This window comes from Merops nubicus, unplaced genomic scaffold, assembly GCF_000691845.1.
Source record: "Merops nubicus isolate BGI_N331 unplaced genomic scaffold, ASM69184v1 scaffold11513, whole genome shotgun sequence".
NCBI classification, from domain to species: domain Eukaryota; kingdom Metazoa; phylum Chordata; class Aves; order Coraciiformes; family Meropidae; genus Merops; species Merops nubicus.
Window position 1 is genome coordinate 45,649 of NW_008600977.1, and position 11,138 is coordinate 56,786.

At 45.9% G+C, this 11,138-nt stretch overlaps 1 protein-coding gene across 1 annotated transcript in view; it reads left to right on the top strand.

The window, feature by feature from the left end:
• Nucleotides 1–9,870, top strand: part of COL6A3 (collagen, type VI, alpha 3) — a gene marked incomplete at its 3' end in the record, with an annotated part of 46,165 nt that extends 36,295 nt beyond the window's left edge. The window contains exons 26-39 of the mRNA XM_008937847.1: nucleotides 762–829; nucleotides 1,500–1,562; nucleotides 2,420–2,470; nucleotides 3,006–3,041; nucleotides 3,148–3,210; nucleotides 3,358–3,420; nucleotides 4,078–4,110; nucleotides 4,217–4,253; nucleotides 4,363–4,374; nucleotides 4,525–5,018; nucleotides 5,852–5,951; nucleotides 6,450–7,148; nucleotides 8,622–8,730; nucleotides 9,539–9,870. Of these exons, the coding sequence (XP_008936095.1) occupies nucleotides 762–829; nucleotides 1,500–1,562; nucleotides 2,420–2,470; nucleotides 3,006–3,041; nucleotides 3,148–3,210; nucleotides 3,358–3,420; nucleotides 4,078–4,110; nucleotides 4,217–4,253; nucleotides 4,363–4,374; nucleotides 4,525–5,018; nucleotides 5,852–5,951; nucleotides 6,450–7,148; nucleotides 8,622–8,730; nucleotides 9,539–9,870 (2,160 nt within the window). The remainder of the gene's footprint in view (nucleotides 1–761; nucleotides 830–1,499; nucleotides 1,563–2,419; nucleotides 2,471–3,005; nucleotides 3,042–3,147; nucleotides 3,211–3,357; nucleotides 3,421–4,077; nucleotides 4,111–4,216; nucleotides 4,254–4,362; nucleotides 4,375–4,524; nucleotides 5,019–5,851; nucleotides 5,952–6,449; nucleotides 7,149–8,621; nucleotides 8,731–9,538) is intronic.
• Nucleotides 9,871–11,138: the final 1,268 nt, after the last annotated feature.

Consider the following 11,138-nt stretch of genomic DNA (forward strand, 5'->3'; position numbering starts at 1 on the left):
TCCTTCTGCTGTTTCTCAGCCATTTACCAAATGATGTTCAGCAAGAATATCTTGCTGAGCTAGTAGACATGCAGTTGATGTTTTTCCATTCTCCTCCTCTATGGCTCCAATTCTGTTACACTCTCTTATATAACACTGTTCCAGTATGATTCTGCTCTCAACTTATGCTGAAGGTTTCTTGAATAAGAGTTACAGGAGAGAAAGAGTTAAAAAGGGGTCAGGACTTCAGCATTTAGCCCATTACGGTTTGCAATCTTAATTAAAGAACATCCCCAAGTGACTGGCAGGACATCCTCCATGATGTGTCAGCCTCTGAAGCCAGAGCATGACCATCTCACATGCTTGCTGGGGCACCCTCATGTATTTATGCTATTTATTATTTTCTTCATTTATTATTCTGTTCTATGATTCTGTGATTTATTTCTCCCTCCTGCTGCATACCTGAGCAAGAGTTGTGACCATAAAGCCAGATTCCCCATCCTGAGCAGGACTTTGCACATCCTGTTTATGCCTTTCCCAGGGGGGTTCTCTAGGGACAATGTAATTTGCTGCTGACATTTGCATAACTGACATGATCCTTCAGCTCTTCCTGACTGTGAATTAGACTTCTGAATTTCCTAAGGTGCTCTGAGAGGCATCAGCTAACATGTGTTGCTAACACATGATTTCTGTGATTAGATGACCATAAGGTCATCTATCTCCCCAGTTCCCGGCACCCACTTTTCTTGACGCATTGCCAACATGCCTCTCCCTGTTTCCATTCCAGGCTGGTGGTGGACCACCAGGAACCCCAGGAGAGCGAGGCAGAATCGGTCCCCTGGGACGAAAGGTATGTCCTCAGGAACACTGGGCATCAGCAACAAAAACTGCAATGAAAAGCTTTTGGATAGGTGTGAGCTTAAAAAAAAAAAAAATATTTGAGAAGGACTTCTTGGAGCAGAATTAGCTTGTTTTCACAGGCTTACACAGTGTGGAGTACAGCAAGGTCTATGCTCTGATTGTTTCGTTAGGCTCCTCTTTCTTTGAACAGCGAGACAAAACCAATTGAGTAACTGAGATTCCCTAGTAATTTTCCAGGGCAGATTCTCAGCTGATTCCCACATAGGAAAGTGTTTGTTCTGGATCTCTCTAGACCCACCAAATCTCTCCAGGTTCACACACACTGGTTCATTTCCATGGCTGCTCCACTGTCCATTTGCACTGGCAAAAACCCCAGAACTTGGGAGCTTTCATTTTTTCAGTTTTTACAAAAAGGGAACACCATCCAATGGTGAAAGCTGGCTGGTCTCCTATGTTCCACTGCTCAGCTTTCCTGAAATCACTAAAGGTCCCATTACGGAGCAAAATTCTATAGCATTGCTGGCCATGTAGGTGCATCTTTGTGCTGGAAGGACTACTGCAGACCCATCTATGTAACAAAACCGGTGCTGATGGCATGGGAAAGGCTCACAGCTGCCTGGAGTTTCAGCATGTGCTTTAACAGATTGTCCTGTTTGCAGGGTGAGCCTGGAAACCCTGGACCCAAAGGGCCAAATGGACAGCAAGGCCCACGAGGAGAGATGGTAAGTGTGGCCATGCACTCACACCTTTAAGGATGCTGGGCTGAACCCTCTCCTGTGGCAAATGGGCCACCAGCCATTGCAGCAGAGGGTTTAGCTCTCCTGTGGGCTTTGCATCCTCTATGGTACAGGATGGAAAGATGGTACAGAGGGAGATCAGTTTTATGTCTTCAGCTGGCATGAGCATAGTTGATAATGGTAGTCCCTTCGAGGAGGTGGATTATGTACTCAGGGATCTTAAAGGTCTTCTTAAACGTAAACAATTCTGTGAGATTCACTTGAAAGGTGACTCTTAATATCTCAGGGACCGGTATGCAGGACAGAGGGTCTCCAGAGTCGCTTGGCCTTGTCCCAGCTCATTGTATCAAGCACGGGTAGACACCCCAAGCTGACCTTGTGTGATAGCCCAAAGTAACCTATAAAAAGGACATATGGACTAAGTGAGCTCTTCCATGGGGCCTGATTCTCTGTGTAATGAGAAGCCAGCTGAGGAAAAAATGGTTTCTGCAAAGCAAGGGAGAGCAAACTTGGGTCAGACAGAGCTATAAGTACAACTCTAGCATTGACTGACCTCCAACCTGCTCCCTGTTGCCAACTTCCATCTGGGTTTTACACATTATATGTGTATACCTAGTAGGTTTTCATTCAGATTTGTGTATACCTAGAAGGTTTTCATTCAGATTTGTGGATTTGGCACCACCTTTTTCTGCTTTTTTTTTCTTGCAATAATTTCATCTAAAGAAGGGTTTCTCAAAGGTGTGTGGCATCAGCGAGTTCTTTCTATTGATGCCGCTCAATCTGTGAAGTTTAAGCTGTTCACATATGACTGCATATGAATGATTTTGGCTTTACAATTTTAGGGTGATGATGGACGAGATGGAATTGGTGGCCCAGGCCCTAAAGGCAGAAAGGTAGGTGTATGCACAGCATGCCCATCTACCAACATGAGTTACCAAGAACAAGGAATCAGTCAAAGTCTCCGGCACAGATGGGCAGGGGCAGAGCCTAGGTGAAGTCAGATACATACAGGGACAAAAATTAGCCCTGTGTATACCCTGGTGAGAAAATCAGGCAAGACCCTTCAAACCTTTCCCCTCTGCCTTTGAATTGTCATTGTCTATGTAAATCAGCTTCTCCAATGAAGAAGCGTAATGAGTTTATACCTTTCAGCCAGAGAGTCTTATGAATGTCTGTGGGACACTGAAAACAATGTGCCAGAATCTCTGACAGCTCCTCTGCAATTGAAACTAGCCTTAGAGGAGCAACCAGACCTTAAAAAGAGAGGCTTTTCATTTCTTATTAAACATATGAGGAAAAAAATGGCAAAATGAATTCGGAGTCTCTCTCTCCCCTCCATCATTTCCTTCCTTCAGCTGTTACACATCTGCTGGAAAAAGCAGGTTTATTTTCCAAAACATATTCAAATAAACCTTTATGTTGTTTCAGGGAGAACGTGGCTTCATAGGCTACCCAGGGCCCAAGGTATGGAATAGCCCATGATCTATACATTCATTTTTCAAGCAATGTAGCTATTATCTATTGTCCTGTGCAGATTTAGAGCTACTTTTTGTATATTTTCCTCAACCAGGGTGGACCTGGTGGTCGTGGTGGTGCTGGAGGCCCCGGCCCTAAAGGAAACAGAGGCCGCAGAGTAAGTTGGAACATGACACAGTTTTTCCCTTCTGCATGAACGACCTGAAAGACGTACACATCTTTTCCCCCAAGTCTTGACCCATGCTTCTGGGAGTCCTCCTGCAGATGTTCATGGAGAGGACTTCTCTGTTCCCTCTCTCTCTAGGGAAATGCAGGAGATCCTGGGACACCAGGTCAGAAAGGAGAGGTTGGATACCCTGGACCATCTGTAAGTGTTCATTGCATTGCTGGTGGAGCTTCTGGCTTCCCCCTAGAGAGACTCCTGATTGGTTCTCTGAGAAACATAGTGGTCCCTGTTGGTGCCAGGGGTTGAAAAATATGTACATGACCATCTCCTGCTGATTTCAAGTTGGGCAAATTCTCTTTGTCTTGGATGCGTCTCTAGAAATTCCTAACTAGTTGCTTATCATTGATAAATATTCACCCCAAAAACTGCAATGCACAGCAGAATGAAAAAGTTAAAAAACAGGTTGTTATCAGGATCTAGGATTTCCTCATGAGAATATGCCACTTAAAACTCCTTCTAGGAAGTTCTCAGCTCATTGCCATTTATCACCCCACACGGGATGTGGCTCGTGACCAAATCTGACTGGCACTGAGCACCCTAGAAAGGCCAGGGTGACTTGGCTTGCTTTGCACGTGAACCTAGAGCATTTTAAATGTCCCTTTTGGATTTGGCCTCAGCCAGGTTTACTCGTCACATGGGAAAACATCTGCCCCCATTTCTGGAAATGCAACTGAAACCAGCTAGGTTTTCCCTTAGCTTCTGCATGACCCATGGTTAGATAATTATTCAAACTGGGCTCATGAGACACCCACACACTCCTTTTTTTTTAATTTTTTTTTAAAATTTTTTTTTAAACAGGGACTTAAAGGTGATAAAGGAGAATCCAGAGATGTAAGTGTAACATCATAACTCTCTTCCTTTGAAATGCTCTTTTTTTGGCCATGTCACATGTCTTCTTTTTTCCCTTTCATCCTCTCTTTTGGTTTTCTTTCTGAAGCAATGTGAACTTGTGAGGAACATCAAAGACAAATGCCGTGAGTACATCAGTGCTTTGTTAATTCCCTGTCTCTACCCTTATCTGCCCATCATATTACAGAAATGGCACTGACCAAACTGCTTTTTTTCCCCCCATCATTTCCACAGCTTGCTGCTATGGTAAGTCACCTTCAGTTCTTCAAACCCCAGTGTGACTGTGTGCCAAAATTGCTGCTCTCCCCACACACATGGTATGAATGATTTATCTCTACTGAAGACATGGTCTTTGCACCCTGACAACTATTTGTTCCCAACACACATTTCTGCCAGGTCCCAAGGAGTGCCCTGTGTTCCCAACTGAGCTGGCCTTCGCTATCGACACCTCCTCAGGTGTTGTGAGGGATGTTTTCAATAGGATGAAACAAACTGTGCTCAGAGTGGTCAACAACTTAACCATCGCTGAAAGCAACTGTCCTCGGGGTGCTCGGGTGGCTCTGGTCACCTACAACAATGAGGTCACTACAGAGATCCGCTTTGCTGACTCCAGAAAAAAATCGAGCCTCCTCCAGCAGATCCAAAACTTCCAGGCGACCCTGACCACAAAGCCACGCAGCCTGGAGACTGCTATGTCCTTCGTGGCCAGGAACACCTTCAAGCGTGCTCGCAGTGGCTTCCTTATGAGGAAGGTGGCAGTATTTTTCAGCAACGGAGACACGAGAGCCTCCCCGCAGCTCAATGAAGCCGTGCTGAAACTCTATGATGCTGGAGTCATGCCTGTGTTCCTCACCAGCAGGCAGGACCCCGTTCTCAGCAGAGCTTTGGAGGTTGGGTTCATTCACACTGTCTCTCATTCTCTGCTCACTACCTCGGTCTGTTTTGCTGGGGAGATTGGTGGTGTTTGCTTCCACAGGCAGTGGCTGGCTTCCACAGACCTCTCCAGTGTTTAGCACTGGGAAAGTGTTGCTGGCCAAACTCATCCAACATGTCTACTAAGAGAGACATCAAAAACACGATGCATGCTGTGAAATGCTAGTGAATCACAGAATCACAGAATCCCAGCATGGTGGGGGTTGGAAGGGACCTCTAGAGATCATTGAGTCCAACCCCCCTGCCAGTGCAGGACCATCTAGTCCAGGGCAGGTCACACAGGAACTCATCCAGACGGGTCTTAAAAGTCTCCAAGTAAGGAAACTCCACAACCTCCATGGAGAGCCTGTTCCAGTGCTCTGGAACCCTTACAGTAAAGAAGTTCTTCCTCATGTTGAGGTGGAACTTCCTGTGCTCCAGCTTGTGACCATTGCCCTGTGTCCTATATAGCAAGAAAGGTCTGACAGAAGGGCAACAGGTGGGAGGAGGGAAGTACAATAGCTTTGACAGAGGGAGAGTGGATGTGCAGAGATGTAAAGCAACAAAAAAACCCAGACAAGCACACTGAGCACTGGTTCAAGTACTTGACCATTTTCTTGAAGTTTATGTCTCTAAACTAGTCCCACTAACTGACTTTGGGGGCATTAGGCTCCTTTAACTGGGATCCACCCAAAGCAGCATGCTGAGCAGAGAATCTCTTAGAATTATGGATTTCCCTCCCCTACTCTGAGCTGAAAATAACAGAAGGCAGCATTACTAACACCATGTTTTTCTGTTTGCATCTAACCAGATCAACAACACAGCAGTTGGACATGCAATTGTTCTTCCAGCTAGTGGCAGTCAGCTGAACGACACTATCCAGAGGCTCCTGACTTGTCACATTTGTCTGGGTAAAGCATCCAATTTCTTCTCTAGACAGTGCTAATTCCTTCTGGTCACACTGCAGTTGGTTATCAGTGATGCAGAAGGGAAGCCCAGTTGGGAGTCACCCCTCTTGCTGCTAAAGACCAGGGATTCATATTCTGAGGCTGAGCATGAAACATTAGCATTGTGAATGACACTTGACTGGGTGTTCTATGCTTTAGAGAAGGAAGCTCCTTTTTTGGCTTGTTCTCACTTTTATAGCCCAAATACTGATAGCTAAATGCTCTAAAACATGGTCTTCTGCCATTTATGACAGAGCTGCTTCAGGTATCCCTTTGGACAAAGGAGCACATACTAAATGCATAACTAAATGTGTTGTGGATGAGACGACATTGGTATCAAGTAATGGACCAGTGTGCGACCCTGGCTTCATAGTATTTCATATGTCACAAGAGGTTTTTACGACAATGAGGAAGGGTCATCTTCAGTTCCTCCAGCTGAAACTAACTGTGTTTCTTCCCTAGATGTTTGTGACCCTGATCCCATCTGTGGTTTTGGCAGTCAGAGACCTGTATTCAGAGACAGAAGGGCAGCTCCAACAGATATAGACACTGACATAGCCTTCATCATGGATAGCTCAGAATCCACTACCCCTCTGCAGTTCAACGAGATGAAGAAGTACATTTCCCACCTCATAAGTAACCTGGAAATCAGCTCTGAGCCAAAAGTATCTCAGTACCATGCAAGAGCGGCAGTTCTCCAGCAAGCTCCTTATGAATATGAAACCAATTCAAGCTTCCCACCAGTAAAAACTGAGTTTTCACTAACTGATTATGGATCTAAAGAGAAAATCATTAACTACCTTCACAACCAAATGACCCAGCTCCATGGCACGAGGGCTATAGGAAATGCAATTGAATACACAATGGCTCATATTTTTGAAAGTGCACCAAACCCTCGGAATCTAAAAGTCATAGTTCTGATGATGACTGGAAAAGTGAATAAACAAGAACTTGAGTACCTGCAGAAGGTTGTTACCTATGCAAAATGCAAAGGGTACTTCTTTGTTGTCTTGGGCATTGGCAAGAAGGTGAATGCCAAGAATATTTATAGCCTAGCAAGTGAGCCAAATGATGTGTTCTTCAAATTGGTCAATAAGGCAGGAGAGCTTCATGAAGAGCCCTTACTACGCTTTGGGAGACTGCTGCCATCTTTTATTAGAAGTAAGTATAACATCCTGCAGCCAGAATATCATGGAAGAGACAACATGTGACCTCAGAGAGGTTAATCTGCCAGGTTTGCTATACTTACCTGCTTGTTGGATGGGCTCTAGCATGACCACCTCTTTGGGCAGTGGAGTCCACTGAAGTTAGTCTCTTTTTGCATGTTCTGTAGTGTTTGGTCTGTTTGTTGCTGCTCATAGGTCTACCTAGCTGACTATGTCTGAGCTTTTACTTTGGTGTCCCCAGCCCATCCAATGCAGTCTGTTGGTCCACCAAGTCAAGTCTGCACTTTTGTCTGGTTTGATTTGGTCTCCATGGGCTCACTTGTGTGATCTGACCTCATCACAGAATCATAGAATGATTTGGGTTGGAAGGGACCTTTAAAGATCACATAGACCAAACCTCTTGCAGTGAACAGGGACATCTTCAAGTAGACAAGATTGCTCAGAGCCCCATCCAACCTCACCTGGAATGTGTCTAGGAATAAGGCTTCTACCACCTCTCTGGGCAACCTGGGCCAGTGTCTCACCATCCTTAGTGTCAAAAATTTCTTCCTATATCTAGTTTAACTCTGTCTGGTTTGCCAGTAACATCTGCAACTTTTCCCATAGGGTTTGGTCCTACTGGGGCTTTTGACCATTTGCAGCCCACCAGCCTGCTAGTACTCCCCTTGAGCTCCCCGAACACCCAGCAAATCTTTCTTCCCAACTTCTGCATAAACATGATGTCTAGCAGGCATTTCCGCAGATCAGGCTGAGATCTGGAGTTGCTGTACGCAGACTTAAGGACCAGATGAACAGGGTTCTTTGCTTGGGCATAAATAATGCTGCTGTGTTGGGCATGTGCAGATTGTGCCTTGAAAATCTGCATCTCAGCTTAGCTAGAGACTCCAAGCTAGATCTCCAGCTATAGCCAGCCGCCAGAGACCCTAAACAGACCTGGGCAGCAAGGACAAGAAATGGACCTTTTCTAGGAAAGATGGTTTTACCCAAATAGTCCTGAAAACCAGTCTGCTGGGCTAATAAACCACAAATTCAGGAATGTCTTGCACTAAATAGGAAGCAAACATAAGCACATCTTTCCTGGAAATAAATGTTTAGGTTTTCTCGGTTTTCTTTTTCCATTTACTGCTTACAGGGATCCTGGAAACTTCTAACTCTTGAAAAAAGTATTAACTGAGTGTTTGGAAGTGCCTTGTTAGAAGCAAGCTGTTTACACATGGCAGACTAAGACATCCAGCTGTCTGGTGTCTTGTAGTTACTGCTCTCATGTTTGTAAGCTGGAATAACAAATGTCCCAGCCCAGGATACTGCCGTAACCACAATGAATGTCAAGAGATATTCCATAGCTTTTATCAGAGCAAGCAGAAAAGTAGAGTTTTTTAAATCAAGAAGAAATATATGTAATATGTTATTGGTGGGTAACCACCATCCTCAAAATCAGTGTTTAATGCCAGATCCTCTATGTCTCTAGGTGACTTCAGTTTTTACCTGTCTCCAGAGATAATGAAACAGTGCGAGGGGTTCCAGAGTGACCAGCAAGCCAAGAGCCAGAGCCCCAGTCATGCTGGGCAAAACGCAGTGTGAGTAGTGGTTTATCTGCAAAAGAATGAGGTTTGCTAACTGCTTGTCTGGAGGAGAAGCTTTCACTTCCCATTCCCTGCTTGGAAAAAGAAAGAAAAAGCAACTTCAATGCTTATAATCAGGATTAGCAGCATTTTACTAGTTCCTTTAGTACTGTGTCAAAAGAGCAACAGATATATCTACTAGAGAAGGGTAGGTAAATACACATGAAATTTTAAATTTGGGTTAAATTTCATATTTATGTATGTATAAAGGATATCAAGGAGTTATATGCTGCTGTCATCACAAAGGTCAGGAATTCCAGAGATTACTATTAATCTGGGGTTTTCCATTCAATGAACTATTTTCAGAGGATGGACTGCCCTGGACTATGTGTTATTCAGCATAGATCATAGAATATAGCCTACTATTTTCTGAACAGAAGTGAATGTGTCACCAAGCCTCACTGACTGCTGGCACAGGGCTGTTCTGGCTTTAGAAGGTCGAGCCCCTTGAAATGGGGCATGCTACAGATCCATCTACTGAATTCAGTCTTCTGTGTGTAAAGTTGATGTACAGACAGATCTGTGCCCCAAGGTCTGGGCACATACATGGTCTGTCTATACACCAGCTTTGCCCAGGCCAGCTGACAGGCCGCGCTCTGCAGCGATTGTCCCTGCTTGGCTGTGGGCTTATCTGAAGTGGACAAAGACTGTTGACCTCAGGGGGTTCTTGACAATAGTTTCCATGTCAACTCCTCTCCACTTCAGAACTCCTGCTTATATGAAGGGGGAAGAAAGGCCCTATGAGCTGCTTTTGCTTTGACAGGTACGTGGCACCCAGCGTGAGCGTAAACCAGACCCTCAGTGCCAGCACCACGATCAGTGCGAGCATCAAGCCTGTTGCAAGCACCAACACTCGCTCCAGAACCACCACTACCAGCGCCAAGCCTGTTGCGAGCACCAGCAACCATGCCAGAAGCACCACTCCCAGCACCACAGCCCAGACGAGAGCCACTGACCAGACCACAGCCAGCACCGTGGTCCAGGTGAACGCCACCGCCCAGAGCGCCGGAAGCACCGCCTCCCATGCCAAAGCTACCGGCCGCGGCACCGCGGGCGCCATGGCCACCACGGCAGGTGGCAGGAGGAGACAAGGCGGTAGGTGAAAGACTCCCCATGTGAGTGGTGCCTCTCACTTGTCTGCATGACAGTGGGTTGTGACTTTTCTTCCTCCCTGGGAGGACTCTTTCAACAGGAAATACCACTATGAGGCCAGTTTAAGTGCAAAACTGGAATTTTGCACTGAGGAGTTATCAACTTTTGTTGAGAATTTTGTGCAAAAATGGGTGGACAGGCTGCCTCTAGGCAAAACACAAGCAGGATATATACATGTGGGACAACCCATAATCTGCTGCCTAGCTCAGTAGTACAGGACATTTCCCTTTTACAGTGTGGCCAGGCTACTTTCATTCTCTCTTTTTCTTGTGGCATTATCCCATGGCTAAGTTTTGCTGTTTCATAGGCAAGAGGTGGCCACAAGAAGCCCAAAACCAAGAGACTTCAGGGCCTTGGGGCAACTGGTTAAGGGATCAGGAGCACAAATCATGTTCTCCTCTATCCCTTGAGTTGCAGGAATTGAAGAGGGAGTTGAGAGGAGGAGTCACCAGATCAATTCCTGGCTCTGAGCCTGGTGTTACAGGCAGGGCTTTGTGTTTTTCAATCACGGGTTGGTATACACCACACCAGGCCTCCTGGCAACAGATGGGATACTCCTGCCTCAGAGGGGGAAGAGGATCCTGGGGGGAGAACTAGCAGGGCTCATTGACAGAGCTTTAAACTAGTTTGGAAGGGGGAAGGGGATATAACTGGGCCTGCTAGAGATAAGACCAGAGGAAGCATGCCAGTGTTTGTGGGATGGTGTGATAGCAGGGACCCTCATTTTACTGTCTCAGAAGAGACAGGTGATACACAGGGCAGCAAGGGTACAAGGGTTATTGAGGCTGATGTGACATTTGGAGGCCATCTAGGACACATTGATCATGGAATGATTGAACTCTCTTAAAGAAGTAAGGAGGGGGGTCAGCAGAACTGCCACCTTGGATGGCACACCAGAGGTAGAGGGACAGGATGCTAGTAAGGGCCTTAAACTTGTTGTGCTGAGGCATTCTGGAGACACTGTAGCATGGTCAGAGTCTTATGGAGATGAGCGAGGGGTTCCTGAGGTAGTAGGGGCAAATCCATGAAACACCTCAAGAGAATTAGACGGTGTTCCTCTAAAAAAGTGACGTGGCTGACAGCCTATCTGAAGTGCCTCTACACAAATGCACGCAGCATGGGCAGCAGACAGGAGTTAGAGGCCATTGATGCAGGAAGACAACTATGACAGAGCTGCCATCACGGAAACCTTATGGGATGACTCACACAAC